General features: G+C 49.8%; 1 protein-coding gene across 1 annotated transcript in view; it reads right to left on the reverse strand.

Moving 5' to 3' along the window:
* Nucleotides 1–8,891: 8,891 nt before the first annotated feature.
* TOX2 (TOX high mobility group box family member 2) overlaps nt 8,892–17,664 on the reverse strand; it is a 151,289-nt gene continuing 142,516 nt past the window's right edge. The window contains exons 7-9 of the mRNA XM_017735132.1: nt 17,348–17,664; nt 15,946–16,076; nt 8,892–10,098 (exon numbers count right to left, since the gene is read on the reverse strand). The exon at nt 17,348–17,664 is cut by the window's right edge and continues 75 nt beyond it. Of these exons, the coding sequence (XP_017590621.1) occupies nt 10,062–10,098; nt 15,946–16,076; nt 17,348–17,664 (485 nt within the window). The 3' untranslated portion in view covers nt 8,892–10,061. The remainder of the gene's footprint in view (nt 10,099–15,945; nt 16,077–17,347) is intronic.

A 17,664-nucleotide genomic window follows, 5' to 3' on the forward strand; every position in this document is an offset into this window, starting at 1 on the left:
TCTAAATGCATCTCCCAGGCTTTGTCCTGTGACTGCTGCAGCCATTTTGCACAGATGTGGCTCAGCACAGCTGCTTGTGCTCTGCTCTCCCAGCCCCAAAACACAAGTTACTGAGTCCTGGACAGCCACCAGACAGGGATGGTCACTCTTGTGCTGGACAGGACTTGGAGCAACCTGAGACAGTGGAAGGTGTCCTTGCCCATGGCAGGGGGTGGAAGAGGATGAGTTTTAAGGTCCTTTCCAACCCAAACCCTTCTGTGATTCTGTGATTTGGTTCTATAAACACAGAACAAACCCTGCTATGGTCACACCAGGTGCTCTGAGGTCCCTCCACATTCACTGCTGGGGCTGTGAAATAAACCTCTGCCTCACCATGAGCAAGGAAGAGACGTGGGGATAAAACATCTGGTGACCATGTGGGTTGTGTACCCCAAAACTCCTGTGACAGCCCTGCCCCACATGTCCCCCAGCCCTGCCCTGCTGAGCCCGCTGTGCATTCAGTGTCGTGCTGGCAGTAGATGATACTCACTGCTGCTTCAAACCCCAGAGCAGATTTTGTGCTTAAAACATCATAATTAGGAGGAATGGTGGAAAGCTGCAGGAACAGAAGGCTCCCGTGGCTCTCCAGGAACTGCCAGCTGAGCTCTGTATCACCCTGCTTCGAGGAAAACCTTCACTCACGTTGGTTTCTCACAGCCAAACTCTTCCCTTGCACCTGGCAAGGTCAAGCCAGTTCCCAGACAAGCAGCACTTAATGGGATTTGGTTCTTGGAGGTTATCTTAGGGCAAATACTTAGGTCCTGATAAGACAAGGCGGGGCTCCCAAGGAGCTTGGAGTGCCACTGGAGCTCTCTGCAGCTGTGTGGGGTCAGGGCCATGGGCTGTGTCTCTGGGAGCAGTGCTGGGTGATGCTGTTGTGGGAGAGCCTGGCTGTGGGCCTGGCTGTATCCTGCACTCCACTCCCCGTGCACCCCACCAGCAGTGCTGAGCATGGATGTGGGAATGCCTCCACTCCTCTCAGCCTGGGTTATGGGGCTGCTGTCCAGGAATGTGTTGAAGCCCTTTTTAATCCTCATATGGCAACACCACCACACCAGCCCCCTCCTGGGGACACAGAATTGAGGGGAGCTGTCAGCCCTGCTGCCAGGTTGCCAAGACAAACTCCTGCTGTTCCCCAAACTAAGTGGTTTTCCTCAAGTGTTGTGCAGAAATGCACAGGGGAGCGGCAGAGCTCAGCTGTGGGTGCTCCATCAGCATCAAGGCCAAACAGCATCTGATGCCAGGCCCTGCCCTGTGTGCTGATGCTGAGCTGTGCTCAGTTCCAGGACCCAGAACTGCCATGAAACCAAGTCCAGACACCCTCAAACACCAGTGTGCTTTGGTGGGTTGGGTGTGGGTTGACTCACTCCATGAGCAGGTGAATAAACCTGCCTGGTGGTTTAAAAAAGGGAGTTAAAAACCATCTTATCATGCTACAACATAACTCTGGCTTGATCTAAGCCCTCCAAAAGCACTAAGGATCAGCTGTTCCTTCTGGAGCACTTTGATAAAACCCTCACTTTCTTTTATTGATGGTCCTACAAAGACAGGCTGAGAGAGCTGGAGTTGCTCAGCGTGGAGTAGAGAAGACTCTGGGGACACCTTCTTGCAGCCTTGAAGAGGGCTTATGGAAAAGAGGGAGAGCAGCTTTACACCGGCAGACAGTGACGGGAGAAGGGAGAAGAGTTTTAAACTAAAGGAGGGGAGATTTAGGTTAGGAGGAAATTCTTTACTCAGAGGGTGCTCACTGGCACAGGATGGCTGCCCCTGGATCCCTGGAAGTGTCCAAGGCCAGGCTGGACAGGGCTTGGAGCAGCCTGGCATAGTGGAAGGTGTGGGATGAGCTGAGCTTTAAGGTCCCTTCCAACCCAAACCATTCCATGACTGCTCTAAATCCTTCTGGAACACATCTTTCTGCTCTGACATCCTGCAGAGTCTGGCTATTTCCACCTCCAGAAGGAAATACTGCACGGTTCACTCTAAAGCAGCAAAGTGTCCCCAAGGTGAACATCCAAGCATGGAAGAAATGACCCATTTTGTGCTCCCTCCACCCTCAAAGAGCTGGACTGATTATATGCATGGCTGCCCTACCTGGAGCATCCTGCAGAGCCCAGATCTCCAGGGTGCTGATGTCTGTGCAAATCCAGATCAACAGATCCTCCAAAGGGTTTTGGTCACTCCCCTGGGAGACTCAATATTCCCCTGCCTTCCTGCCAGGGATTTGTGTGTTGGAGTTGAAAAGAAGGATGCAGTGGAGGTGCATTATTATCTTTTCATGGGAAATTCCTAGATGAAAGAAAAAAATTTTTAAGTTTATGTCTCATTCTGTATTCCTTTCATTTCGGGTTCTGAGAAAGAAGAAATTATTCATGTCTCCGGTTCCTGCCTTTGCTCTCTCTCGTTGCTCTCTTCCTCTGTGCCAAAAACGAGAATACAAAGGGATGGATGGCAAGTGTTTATAGGGAAGGGGAGACGTACTCTCTCCAGGTTTTTGAGTCTTTTCAACTCTATAGCTCTAAATAATGCCTGAAACTGTGTAAAAATGGCAACTTGAAAGGGAAAAAGTGAAGTGTTGAGACATTTCAGTGCAGAGGAAAGAAAAGAAATCAATTCTTGGGCATTTCTTGCTTTAATGCATTCAGTGTTATGAAGGGGTCAAAGAAAAACCAACATAAAAACATGAAACTTTTGATTGAAAGTTTGAATTACTGAGGAGAGGGGAGAAAGAAATCAAATTTTTCTAATCTGTAAAATGGGAACCATGCATTTGTTTTGCACCATGTCTTTAGATTGCTTTTCAATTATTCAAAATAAGATATTTAGCTGTTTTTTTCCTCTTGATATTTGGAGCCCAAAACCTGGTGTAGACTTTGGGAATGTTTCCAGTGGAATTACTGAGTACTGAGAAAGACCCTGAGTGCCCTTTGTGTTTCAGCAGAAACACCCTCAAAAATTTAGAGTTTTATTTTTGTGGCTGGCTTGTATTTCCCTCTGATTTCCAGGGAAGGGGACAGTCCCTGTGGGCACTGCTGCAGCTCCAGCAGGGAAGCTGGGACTTGCCCACCTGGGTGACAGCAGCGAGGGGGACAATCCATGGGCTGAAACTCATTTTGCCCATTGTCAGGGCAATTAGTGTGACTTGCTTAATTAATCCATCCTCGCTTCGCAGGCTGGCTCTCCCCAGAGATGGCAGCCAAGCCGTGGCCCTTCACAGGGCTCAGGGAGAGAGGTGATACAAGGAGCTCCCAGGAGATGAGAGCTGAGGGTGGAAAAGGCCTTCAGATCCACTCTGTCCCACCTTTTTCCTTGGATAATTTTAGAAGCTGGAAGAGCCTCCCCAAGGGTCATTTCCAGAGTGTTGGTAGGAAAACTGGGGGAGTGCCTGTGGCCTTTTTCCCTCTGTATCCCACATTCACTGAGGTGAGTGGGAGCCAGGATGAGCTTCCTAAAGGGTAGGACTACTCAAAAGACCAGCCACGATTAAAGAACTCAAATAAAGCTCTAATTATAAAAACTCCCCTGCATAACTACAGAAATATTTTGTGTAAATTGCTAGAGAAAAAATTTGGTATAAACTGTGCTCCAAGCCAATAAAGCTCCTTGCAGTGTAGTGCTTCTGGAGATGGTATCTCCTGTTCTGACAGTCTGTGCACTCCAGAAAGAGAAAAAAAAAAGGTTCAATATGTTCTGAAATGCCTTTATCCTGTTTCTCTGCTAACTTCCCCCAAGCCGGTCTGTCTCCTGGAGAAATCCCAAATCCCTGGGACTTCTTCCAGGCTTCCATTTGATTGTGGGATTTACAAGCTCCTGTTCAGGAAACAGAAATGATTGCGTGCTCCATGTGCCCAAGGGGATGGAGAGAGGCAGTCTGACTTTTGTCATGCAGCTCCCAGATTCCCGCTGCATGGAGCCCAAAGGGATGTTGGATGAAGCTGGCTGCCATCCAGGTGGGTCTGAAAGCCCAGGTGGCTCTCTCCAGCCAGTCTTCCTTGCTCCCTTTTGCTCCCATCAGATGTAGGGTGCATCCAATGGTCCTGCTGTTCCCCATGGGGTTGAAGAGCAGAATTAAGTCAGGGGTGGAGGGAGCCACATCCCCCAGATGTGCCTACAGTGAGCTGTGACCAGCCTGTGGGTGATCAGGAGGGAATCCAGAGGGGAATTTCTCAGAGACCAATAGGATTTTCAGCTTGTTTATTGCTAATAGGTGGCATTTTTAACTTCTCCCTTTGTCAGGAGCCACAGGAAAGGCTGAGGAGCTGAAGGAACCTGGTTTTGGAACAGCTGCTGGGCTGAAGGGTGTCCCAATGGCACTGTGGACAGGGATGCTCAGCCATGGGGCAGAGAGGTAAGAGGAGGATGAAGTCACATCAAACTCCAGAAGACCTTCTAGGACAGATGGATCCACCTTTTCCATCTGCCTTCCACGAGCAGCAGCTCCGTGGGAGATGGACGGCCCTGGGCACGCACGGCTCTCTTGGCTTTGCACAAGACACTGACCTTTGGTCTGTATCCCATCTGAAGTAAGTGTTATTTTATAGTCACAGCTACCTCCCGTGACCAGAAATTCATCTGGGAAGCAATGAAATGTGCATTAATTACATATTGAAGAGCAGTAAATGTGTTACTCTCTCCCACAGACTCACAGTGCAAGAAGCTTCATTCATCATAAAATTTTAATGGGATCACAGGCTGAGGAATTGCATTTTGCCTCCGTGGCTGAGCAGTGACTTCAGGCAGCTGCAGGTGCCCCACCTGGCTGACCTTAAAAGCCATGAGGAAGGGTAGCACTGCAGCATCTCCCAGTCCTTTCTGCCATCTCTAGGTAAGGCTTCTGGTGTGTTCCTGGGTTTTGCTGCCTTGGAGCCACGACAGGAGCATAAACACAGGGAGAAGAGCAAAGCAGGGAGCAATGGAGGTGCAGAGAGGGACAGGCTGAGCACTGCCGGAAGCACTCAGTGGCACAAACACCTGAAATGAGCTCACCAGTATCAACTGCAAAAAAACCACCTACTAAGTCCTGCTTTGTTTGACCTCTGTCCCCACGATAATAATGGCAGAGCAGCAGAAAGCTCTCTAATGTGCTTGCAGTGTAATAGAGTAACCCCACTAGGAATAAAATCACCAGCAATTCCTGTGCCAGGTATTATGCTGATTTATCAAATTGCAGTTGAAAGTCAAGAAGAGTTGAGGAGACAGTGATAAAACATCAGATCTCAACTCTGACTCTAAATTACCCTTCTGGCCAGCACAGTATTTCATCCAGAGGAATTGTTATTCCTCTCTTCCCCTTCAGAAATCATCATTCAAACAGATAGCTTTGCACTCCTCGTGTTCTGGAGGCAGCACTTTGCCTGCACCGTGTGATGAGCTGCCAAGGGGATGCTGAGTTTTTGGGGCTCCCACTGCACAGACCTCCCACTGCAGGGTGGAGCACATGGAATGGAAGCAAACTGACTGTGCTTCATCCCTGCGAGACATGGGCTCTTTTTTGGGCTCTGCAGTCGGCAGAAAGATGGCAAAGGTGCCTCATGTCATGTTTGCTTGGTGGGCAGAGCCTTTCCACCCCCTGGGGACAGTGGTGGGCAGAGGGCAGGTGAAGCACAACTGGTCCTGCTGAGGAGGTTCGCATCCCAACCCTGGCACCATGCAGCAAGGAGCCCGCCTGGAGTACTGGGCACAGCTCTGGTGCCTGCAACGTAAGGAGGGTGTGAAACTGTTGGAGCAAGTCCAGAGGAGGCCACAGAGTTGCTGAGGGCACTGGAGCACCTCCCTTTGGAGACAAGCTGAGAAATTTGGGGCTGTTCAACCTGGAGAAGAGAAGGTTGTGTGGAGACCTCCCAGCACCTTCCCAGTGTGTGAAGGGGCTGCAGGGAAGCAGGAGAGCGACTCTTCCTCAGGAGCTGTGGGGACAGGACGAGGGGGGATGGGATCAAACTGAAAGAGGGGAAATTAATTTAGATTATATGTTGGGGAGAAATTCTTCCCTGTGCCCAGAGAAGCTGTGGCTGCCCCTGGACCCCTGGAGGTGTCAAGGCCGGGTTGGACAGGGCTTGGAGCAACCTGAGATAGTGGAAGGTGTCCCTGCCCATGGCAGGAGGTGAAAGAAGGTGGGCTTTAAGGTCCCTTCAACCCAAACCATTCTGTGATTCTATGATCCCATGCTTGCATCCATGGGCTGGGCCATGCCACAGTGGCAGTGTGGGCATTATGGTGGCCACCACCTCAGTGCAGCACAGGTGTGTCTGGGAAGAGGAGCTGGGGGTGCTGTGCAGCCCGTGCTGGGTCTGACATCCAACCTCTGCCTGGCACTGCCTGGCCTGGGGGTCCTGGTGCCGTGTCTGGGGTCTGTGCCCAGAGCCAAGTCCCAGGGTTACAACTCATTTCCTTCACCATGGACTAACTCTACCTCTGGACTCCAGGACCTTTGGGAACACGGACACTTGCCAAGGTTCAAGTCTGCTCTTGGCAGGGATCAGGACCTCACCAAGGCTGGCACAAGGCCCCTCCTCCCAGCACGTGCTGCAGTTGTCAGCGACTTGGGATTTGTCAAATGAAGTCCTTTCCTTTGATCCTTCTTGCGTATAGCTCTCAATATTGCTTGTCAGGGCTGTTTTCCCTTCCATTCCATCATCTCAATACTGATAACACAGATGTAACAGAGACAAAGTGTCCTCCCTGTGCTGCTGGGGCATTCATGGCCCTGTGCCATGGGCACAGCTCAGGGTGGTGCCCCAGGGGAATCCACAGACCCTTTCCACACCCCCTGGCTGTGTGGGAGGCTGTGTCCTGATGGGGCAGTGCGAGGCTGGTGGGTACTCCCCACTCTGTGGGAGCCAGGCACGGCTGTGCAGAGGCACCCACCTGGGGCTGTGCTCGAAGGGTTAACACCACTGAGATGCTGCTGCTGAGGTTTGTTACACCCCCTATGACATCCTGCAGCGCTGCTAATTATGTGTTCATAAACCAAAGTCAATTAGCCAGGGCCCTCCCTGCTGCTGCCGCTTAACATCCCTCTCCATCATTAGCCTGAAGTCTGGGAATGCTTGCCTTGGTCCTGCCCCTTGCCCTGCCAGCCCCCAGCCCCAAAGCTGTTCCAGAGCCTTTTGAGGATCCAGCTGGTGCTCTTTGACTAAAATTGGGAGCTCCACAGCTCTTCCTGCTCCGGAACACCACCTCTGCCTTTGCAACTGCTCAGGCAGGTGGAGAGGAGGTGGAGGGGAGCCAATGCCCTTCTTCAAATTTGGGAAAAATTACCACAGCAAGGAAAGCAATAAATTCTTCCCTATGTTCCAAAGCAAGGGATTTACTTTGTAGGGAGAGAGATTTAGGTTATCTGCCTGGAATTTAGAGGTTTTTAAAGGGAGGTTAGGCACAAAGACAGGGTTTAGGTAGAGCTGACCTTGCTGTGAGGCTTCTTGAGTCCCGGCTACTGAATTTTCCACTACTGTTAATAACAGACCAAGGGTTCAGAGCAGGGGGAAGCTCCCCCAGCCACACCATCCCTGCCTGGCCCAGAGCCCCAGGTCCTGACCCTGAGGGCTGGGGTTGAACCCTTTTGTTGAACTGGATGCATCCTTTCACCACTTGAAGAGGTTGATAAAGATGGAGAACAGCAAAGGCAGATAGTGACAGGACAGGGGGAATGGATTTAAACCGAAAGAGGTTTAAATTTAGGTTGGATATTGGGAAGAAATCCTTCCCTGTGAGGGTGGGGAGGCCCTGGCACAGGGTGCCCAGAGAAGCTGTGGCTGCCCCTGGATCCCTGGCAGTGCCCAAGGCCAGGTTGGACGGGGCTTGGAGCAGCCTGGGACAGTGGAAGGTGTCCCTGCCCATGGCAGGGGTGAAAGGAGATGAGCTCCAAGGTCCCTTCAACCCAAACCATCCTGTGAATCTGTGAGCCACTGTGATGGTGGATGGGAGGCTCAACTCCCAGTCGCTTCCCTGGAGCAATTCCAGGTCCATGACAATTAGCCAACAGCTGGAATACCATTTAAGCACAGCTGCCACCATGCAAATTTAGAGATTAGTAGGGATTAAAGTGGTTTGGAAAGCCTCACAATTTCTCATTAATGCTCCAGGCTCTCTAATAGCCAACTGCCCTTCATTCCTGAGATGGTTCCACATCCCAAAGGCTGGAAATGGGTCACTGTTCCCCCCGTGGTGCCCCACAGCAGCCACCAGCCCTTTGAGAGAAGCAGAGGCAGCAGGGCAGCCCTGCAGAAATGTAGGCAGGTGACCAAAAATCTGTTAAAAATGTGATAATTGCTTTGCACAGTTCCTCCTAAATTGGCAAGGTCACCTTTCAGTGGCTCTCTGCACTGCTGTCCCACAAACCTGCTCAGTGGAGGCCCCCAAATCCACTGTCACAGTGACCCAAAGGTGACACAGCTGGCGCTGCCCGCTGGGGTGCAGGGGAATGGACATCATGGGTGACACCTTCCTTCAGAGAAGGACCAACCACAAGGACCTGGTGTCACCAAAACTCCCAGTCCTGATCTTGTCCAGACCTTCTCCCAGGGCTGGAAACCTCCTTGCTGCGATTTCAGAGTCTCAAGGCCACTTACCTGCCACACAAACAAAGAATTCACATCCCAGCAGCTCTCCCTGGAGTGAATCCTATCTCCTCGCCGTGATAACTCAAGGAAGGTTTTCATAAAGTTCCATTTCCCCCCCCTCCCTTATTTTAATCACGGCATATTTAGGAGAAATCTGGCTCTGATATTGCGGAGTGGGAAGAGGCTGGGGCAGGTGAGAATGTGATGGGACAGGAGGGAGGGATGGAAAGCTGAGGAGGACAAGGCAGGGGCCACTTCGAGGGTGTCCCCCAGAATAAGGAGAGACTGCTGCAGCTCTACTTTTCATACATTTTATTATAAAGAAAGGTAAGATAAGCATTGTGAACCGAATGTGCCAGGTGCTGCCAAAGCAGCGCCCTCAAACAAAATAAAAAATAAAAAAAACCCCCAAAAATGCACCTTATGAGAAACTGTAATTATGCTCTCTAATTTTTCATAAATAGACAAAAATCATTGTCAGCAATTTTTTAAATAGATGGACATATGGCCGGAAAAAAATAATAATGCCATACAACATGGATATAAATTGTCCATTTCTTGCTGTACAAATAATAGAAACAAGTTTGGCAGGCTTTTTTTGTTGGTTTTTTATACACATCTCCCTTCTATGTATAACTAAAAAATGTGCTACAATTAATATAAAATGCTTTTACTATAAAGTAAACTACTAATTTCTTTCACAAAAAATCTTAAAGATGTCTTTAGCACAGCTCTAAAACACTTAGTAAACTACTTACAACTATCCAACAAATTATATTTTCATGATCTCTTTCACATTTGTCCTCTCGTATTTTGCCTTCTGCTCTCTCCCCCACCTACCTAGCAATAGTTTTTATTTATTTTTGTAATTTTTTTTTCGCCAGACCGTCCAAGGCCTTTGCATGTACAATATTCACACAAACTTCACATTTTCTTGCACAAAGTTTAGTGCTGTTAGCAAGTCAAAAGAGTGCATCCTCCTACTGAGCTGGCCTAATGCTGCAGGACACCAGACCTGGGTTTATGCTGCGTCTAAAAGCAGTTCACTAGGAAAATAGTCTGTAGCTAAGCTGATGGCAAGCAGAAAAACGGTGTCCTTAGTTTAATTTCATTATTTTTTTTGCCGGTTTTGCACTTATTTAGGTTTTTTTTTCTTTTTTTTTTTTTTTTTTAATTTGAATTTTCTCTGTTTATTTTTTTGTTCTTTGCGATTTACGAGGTGGGGTTTTTTTGGGGGGGGGGGGCTTCCACGGAAAGTAGACTTTTAAAAAAATTTTTATTTAGAGTTCAAAAATAAGAGGAAAAAAAGAAGAAAACTGCTCTTAGAGCCTGGAAATGAAGCCAGCGCCGAGGTGCAGTGGCAGCTGTCCCGCCCGTCCGACCTGCTCGTGCCTCCCCACGTGGGCTGTAGGATAGACCCTCTCAAGTGTCCTTCATCTGAGCCTCCTCCCAAAGGGATGCTGAGCCTTAGGTGAGGTAGAGTGCCTTGTCCCTTGGCAGCATGCTGTAAGAGAAAGCAGAGAGAGATGGGCGTGAGACGGGCAGGGAAGGGGCTGGGGAGGAGCTGGCACAGGGTCTGTGCCCACGCCGTGGCTTTTGGGGTGTTGCTGGTTTGGTTTTTCCCTGTTTTTTTCTTTTCTGTCTTCTCTGTACATGTGTGTTTGTAGCCTGCTGTATTAGTGGCTGGTTTTCCCAGGAGTTTTCCATGCCCTTTCCCCTAGGCAGAAAGACAAAATGTATTCCATTTCCTATCTTAGTCCTCCCTGGCTACCAAGGCAGAGAAACAGCTCTTCAGACACATTTTCATCACCAAAGTACAGTCCCATGCCAGGGGTGGGGGGAAGATTTAAAAGGGCCTTATCTCGAGGGGGAATTGCATCATCACTTGTGCTCCTAATTGGTGCTTTTGTGTCAATTATGCTAATTTACCAAACCTGCAAAAACTGTGTGCACCATAACTGCCCCTGGAGGCCTCCAATAAAAATCCACCTTTATACCACCTCCCACACAAGTATTATTTCAAAAGTGTGTGTTGTTTCATTTCTAGGTTGAAAAAGGCATCAAGGGGGGGCTGCACACAGGGGGACCAGGCAGAGGCTTGGCAGGATCATTTAGGTTGGAAAAGCCCTCCAAGATCAAGACCAACCGTTCTCCCAGCACTGCTAAACCACGTCCCCAGGTGTCACATCCACGTGGCTTTTAAAGCCCCCCAGGGATGGTGGCCTTGCCACGGCCCTGGGCAGCTCTTCCAATGCTTGAACACTATTTCCCTGCAGAATTTTTTTCCAAATACCCAATCTAAACCTCCCCTGGTGCAACATGAGGCTGTTTCCTCTTGTCCTGCCCCTTGTTACCTGGAAGAAAAGACCGACCCCCACCTGGCTACACCCTCTTTCAAGGGGTAGCCCTGACCTAACCCTAGTCCTAGGGGGTAACCCTAACTCTAACCCTAAATTTCAGGCATGTTGTTGTAGAGAGTGAGAAGGTCCCCCTAAGAGTAAGAGTTGGGTGCAATTTTATTTCTTCCTCAATTTCATTAACTGTAAGAGCTACAGCATCAGTTTCTTCTTGGCTTAATTGCTGCTCTTGCTGAGGTTACAGGGCAGGGTCAGCTCTGGGTGTCCCTGCAGATCCCACCTGGATAATGCTGGAATGCTCTGCCTGGCATCAGCCCCGGGGCCACCATCGCCTGCTTCAGCACACGCGAGGCTGAGCCATGGAGGTTTAGAGAGCTGCTTTTGGATAAAGTGTGCTCGTTCGGACACTACACAAGGAGAGCCCAAAGAGGGAGCCCAGATGCTCTTTTTTTCAGGACACAGTAGGGAGGGAAGTGGCTGAAATCCCTCTCCCCTGGCTGATGATCTGTGGAGGTTTTGCTCTGAAACCCAGGGTTCAGTGGGGTTTATCACCTGCACAGACATGATGGGAACATCACTGGCTCCATAAAGACCTTGGCCTTAAAATGTGGTGGAGAACGTTAAAAGGCTTGGGAGGTTCTGGTGTGGGTGTGTTTGTGAGTGGAATCACGGGGAAGGGGCAGACAGCAAGGCAGGGCTGTTGTTGATGGAGCTGGCTTCTGATAGAGTCCAGACCCTGCCCTTTGCTAATCTCCACATTCTATAATCTGCATTTAAAATGCAGAGTCTTTGCTCCTGCACTCAGAGAAGATTTAATGCCACTGAGTGGCAGCGAGGTATTCCAGTCCTAAAACTTCATTAATTTTACACAACACACTACAGAGCATTTCCCAGTTCATTATGAAGTATTACCATAAATAATTGAATCCAAACTAAGTGCAGTTGTGATGGGTTATTTTTGCCTTTTTATAGTGTTTGCTCATTTAGCTCCTGATTTGGAAAATTCCCTCCCCTTCTGAGAGGATCACTTCATTGTTGGAAAGAATTAGGGAGGTTGTAAATGTCTGGATCTAGTGGCTGTACATGGTTTTTTGTGACTGGACAAGGTGTAATGAACAGTGTCCCATCTTTTAGCCTAAAGGAGAGTGGGAAGAGGGGAGAAAAGTTGCTAAAGGATGGCAGCCAAAAAGAACCTAATCCGTGCCTTGCAAATGAGAGGATGTGGAAAGATGAATCCAGTTCAGTGTCATCCCAAAAATACCTAAATGTGAGGGGACAAAGGTAAATCATAGAATGTTTTAGGATGGAAAGGACACAACCCCAGAAGAAGGTGTGGAGAGAGTTGTAATCACAAAACAAGGCAGAAAAAACAAGGGAGGTGCTTTGAGGAGTTAAGATTTAATTAAGGATTAAGGAAGACTTGCACGTGATTGTAAACCAAGCTGCACCTCTGGTAGAGGTGAGGGAGCTCCCTTGGAGAAAATCACTGTGAAACAGAGGAATCCAGTGCCTGGGAAAGAGCAAGTGCCAGGATCAGGCTGTCAGGTGAGGGAGACAGGGGACTGGGAAAGGAGTTTGTGATGTGGTGGCAAAAAAAGCATTGAAATTGTGTGCTGCAGTCGCTTGTGGGAAGTGATAGTCAAACACCAAGCAGGAGCTGAGAAATGCTCCCCATGTCTTTGCTCACAATCTAGGACAACTTGGGCTTCAGCCCAGAAAGAGCCAGGAAAATTGGATAGAAGTCAGTAAGCAAAAAGTCATCAAGAATAGGGAGAGCAGGAGCTAAGAAACATTTAAAACTTTCTCTCCAGAATGGCTGAGTTATGAATTAAGGAGTGTCTGCTCACAGGATCCCAGAATTTGCAGGGCATGAGGGAAGAAGTGTCTTTTGATGGCAGTTTAACTAGCAAGGATAGGCTGGGAAACAAAAAATCCCTACAGCAGTTCCTTTATTAGATAAAGGACAGAGAGAAAGACAACCTTGTCAGGTTTTCAGAAGTTATCTGGATGACAAACACAAAAGAAAACGAGGCTTGGGAGGTTTTACCCCAGCTAACCCAGTGCCAACAGATGTTGGAAGCTAAAGAAATATCAAGGTTAGACATGAAATAAAAATCATAACCCAACAGGGCCTTCTGTGTGCTGGGGAGGTTGGGACGATCCTCTCTTCCAGGAATCTGGGACTCTACAGCTGAGTCACATCTCATCAAGGAATAATCTCTTCTCTTTCCAGCCAGATTTTGCTCCTCACAGTGCTGCTTTAATTGCAGTTAAGCTGAATGCACTTCTGAGGTTGAAATGGGCCATTACATGATCCAGAGACTTCCCAAACTGACCTAGGCCAGCACTGACGAACCAAACCCAGTGAGACATTCCTTCATCACTGCTGTGCTCAAACTCTGCTGATGGCTGGACCCACCCAGCTCATGGCAAGGTGTGGAGGAGCCCAAGGACAACTTTGAAAATCACTTGGAAATTAGTACAAAGTGCATTGGAGAAAGCAGCAGAGTCAGGAAGATCATGGAATCACAGAGTGGGTTGGGTGGGAATGGACCTTAAAGCTCATCTCGTTCCCATGGGCACCTTCCACTGTCCCAGGCTGCTCCAAGCCCCATCCAACCTGGCCTTGGGCACTTCCAGGGATCCAGGGGCAGCCCCAGCTTCTCTGGGCACCCTGTGCCAGGGCCTCCCCACCCTCATGGGGAGGAATTCCTTCCCAGTCTCCCATCCATCCCTGCCCCCTGGCAGTGGGAAGCCATTCCCCCCTGTCCCATCGTTCCTCGCCCTGGATGAGGAGATCCAGATCATCTCTTTTCTTGGCTTGTGAGCAACCTTGAGACCCAGGGAACTGCAGCCCTGCAGATGTCTGGGAATGTTCCAGGTGATGCAGAGGGGAAACCGAGGCTGCAAATCCCAGGGCAGCAGAAGCAGGAGCTGACGGCACTGCTGGCACACCAGGCTTTGCAATAAATGAGAATAATCCAGCTTTGGGCATTGGCTGCCAGCAGCTCCTGTGTCTTTAGTCACAGGAGATGGGCTCCTTCCTGAGCAGACACTATGATATTTTTCAGTGCACTAAGCACTCTCTGCAGGACTGATCTCTATCCATCTGAGTTCCTTGCTATAATCTACTCTAACAATTATCTGGAAGTCTCTGCATAATGTCTGGTTTTAGAGTGACTTTTTTTTTACCCACAAGCTGCAATAAACCCATGAAATTTGATATTTCTGCTGTGACAAAGGCATGAAATGCATGAGCTTTGATCATGAATTGCATGGGCCCTCTGCTTACAGTGTGGCACTCCAGCCAGATGCCACAGAGCTTGTTTTAGCAACACAGAACTCAATCCTCACTGCTATGGGAACGTTCCACCTGCTTCTGGAGTGCCCTGGGCTTTCTGCATGGGACCCAGGCAGTGGGATTTGCAGAGGGAATCAAATGTTTTCCCAGCTGATCCCTTAAGAAGTGACGCTTATTTCTAGGGGAGTTCATCCCTGGGATCTGCCCAGCACCTCTGGGAATTGGGATCCATGTGCCACCACCCTCCAAGCACCTTTAGCTTCACCGTGTGAAGTGACTTTTACAACCAGGTCCTGATCATGTTCCTTCTTTCAGGCTGTCTGCAGAGACTTCAGGAAGGAGCATGCAAAGGTCAGACCTCTCCATGTCAGGCAGACAGCAGGGATATTCTAATGGATCAGCCAGTTATTTATTTCCCTGGAAGAAGTAAATGCCTGTACAGCCTGTGCCCAGCCCAGCAGTTGTAAGTGTTCTGCTGGCACAGACAGGAGCCGTGCTCTGAAAAGCCTGGGAGCTGGTTGCTATCTCTGCTGAAAGCACCATGTTCCAGCACTTGAAGAAAATCAACACTGATGGTATCCAGCCTCCTCCCCAGCCTGCTCCCACAGGGAACCCCGGGAATGTTCCATGGAGCACAACAGAGTCTCTAAGCTATTAGGGCTGAGCCAAGAGCAGTGGGTTAGGCAGAGGTTGGAAGTGGTTTCCACACCCTCCCTGTTCCCCAGCTTTAAGACCTGATGTTCTCATTTTTTGGGGAATTGGAGCAGCATTGAAGGGACCGTCCTGCTGGCACATTCATGCCAGAGCTTGTAGGGCATAAGGGGAAGATCTCTGCAGAGGTCTGTGGGGTTTTCCTGCATGGTGCAGGGGCATGGAGCATCCTGTGGCTCTGGGGAGGACTGAGGATTTGTTGCACTGTCAGGGTGAATGCCCAGGAATGATAAGGGACCTGCTGGTGCAGACAATTATGGGAGGCTGTGGCCTCAGTGAGAAGGGCAATTGCTTTAGGAGCAGAAGGACATTACTTATTACAGAATGGTTTGGGTTGGAAGGGACCTTAAAAACCATCTCAATCCACCCCTGCCATGGGCAGGGACACCTTCCACTGTCCCAGGTTGCTCCAAGCCCCATCCAAGCTGGCCTTGGGCACTGCCAGGGATCCAGGGGCAGCCACAGCTTCTCTGGGCACCCTGTGCCAGGGCCTCCCCACCCTCACAGGGAACAATTTCTTCCTCACATATAATCTAAATTTCTTCTCTTTCGGTTTAAAGGCATTCCCCCTTGTCCTATCACCATCTGGCTTTGAAATTAGTTGTTCTCCAACTTTTTTATAAGACTCTTTAAGTACTGGAAGGCCACATTGAGGCCTGGCCTTATGGACATGGCTGCTTTCAAACCTCCAGGGACTCTGCTGGGGGGACTGCTCCAGAAGGAAATGTGTCTAACCCTTCCATGGAACGGAAATAAACAAAAAAAAGAAAAAAAAATTAAATCTTCTCATGTCCAGTAAAGAATTTATCCATGATTTTTAAGCTACCTGCTTCCATAGCATCACTTCAGTGAGCCTACAGAAATGAGGGAGCCTTGAACTTCCCTGACCACAACTGGCTGCACATTTTAGGGCAGACACTGAGCTGTTGTTCACTGTCCCAGCCCAGATGTGCACTAGCAGTGAGCTATTTTGTCTACTGGCCTGCAGTGGTTGACCCCACACTCCCTGCTGGGGTAGTCGCTGTCCCACTCAGTGCTTCCTGGAGGGTTTGATGCACCAGGCGAACGGGGTCCAACACTGTTCTGAAACTCAGACGAAATATGGGAGAAGTCCTGCGGGGTGCAGAGGAAAAGGAGGGTTACAGGAGCATACAGAGCAGAGAACTGCAGATGTAATAATAGCTCATAATCACATTTACAGGCATTGTCCCCAAAAGCTGTCAGGGCAGAGCACAGGAGGAGCCCCAGGGACAGAGGGGGGATCCAAGCCCAGACCACGGTGTCAATGCACATTTTACGTCCCTCTTCCCTGCTCTTTTTGTCAGGACCTCCCTCCTCAGGGCTGGCAATGGCTGTGGAGGGCACACAGCCACAAAAGCCTTTAGGTTTTTTTGCAGCCTGGCCACCAAAGCCGGTGTCCCACTTGCAGTGCAGCTCAGCTGCTGTGCCGTGCTGGGATACCCATCCCAGTGCTCAGGAACAAGGGACAGACACACGAACAACACTGTTCCCCTGAGCTGCCACCACTGGCTCTTCAGCAAGGACACTGAGGGGCTGCTTTAGCTGAAAGCTGATCAGTTTTCCCCATTTTTTGGGGTGGGTTTAATTACATTTATATCCATTAGGCAATGTATAGAAACCAGATTCGTGGCATTTACCTGCCAAAGAACATGCTTTTTTTTCCAAAATATCCAAATTAGGGCAATGTGGGGTGGTTTCTTTTTTTTATTTTTATATTTTATATTTTATTCACAAATTATGTGGAATGAAGTTTTGCAAAATGCTGCCCTCAACAACAGCTCCTACCCCAATGAGTGATCGTGAGGATCCCCTATAATGCTATCACCAAATTACAGAAACCACTTTTCGTTGTGCAGAGCTAAAGCCCAATCCCTGTGCTGGAGAAGTCATAGGATCATTTAGGTTGGAGGAGACCTCCAAGATCATCGAGTGCAGCCATTAACCCAGCACTGCCAAGCCCACCACTAACCCATGTCCCCATGGGCCACATCCACACATTTTCTGAATGCTTCCAGGAATGGTGACTCCACCACTTCTCTGGGCAGCTGTTCCACTGCCTGATCACCCTTCCAACAAAGAAATTTTCCTTAACTTTCAGTCTAAACATTCTCTGGCACAATTCGAGGCCATTTCTTCTTGTGCTGTCCTTGTTCCCTGGGAGCACAGCCCGACCCCCCCTCTGCCCCCTCCTGTCAGGGACTTGTGCAGAGCCACAAGGTCCCCCCTGAGCCTCCTTTGCTCCCTTTCCCAGCTCCTGGGGCTCCAGCCCCTTCCCCAGCTCCATTCCCATCTCTGGGAAGACTCCCTTGGGGACAACGCCAACACCCAACAACCCCAAACCCACGAGAGCCCCGAGCACTCACCTGCTGGCCGGGAGGCGAGGCGTTCATGGGGGGCTGTACCTGTAGTGCCATGGGGGGGGACAGGAGGGGCTGCTGGGGGACCTGCTGCATGCTGAGGGGCTGGCTGAGGAGCGAGCTCTGCGGGTGGTGCAAGGACAGCTGCTGGTGGAGCGGGGGGCTGATCTGGAAGGAGGGCGGGGGGGAGGCACTGATGCTGGGCAGCAGGGGCTTGGAGGGCAGGGTCCGGGACAGCCCGGCGTGGGGGTGGCCACGGTAGCTCTGCAGGTCCGACGGGGACAGGAAGGAGCCCAGGCCGGGGGAGGGCGCGGAAGCCTGCG

This window comes from Corvus brachyrhynchos, unplaced genomic scaffold (assembly GCF_000691975.1).
Source record: "Corvus brachyrhynchos isolate BGI_N302 unplaced genomic scaffold, ASM69197v1 scaffold125, whole genome shotgun sequence".
In the NCBI taxonomy this organism is placed as follows: domain Eukaryota; kingdom Metazoa; phylum Chordata; class Aves; order Passeriformes; family Corvidae; genus Corvus; species Corvus brachyrhynchos.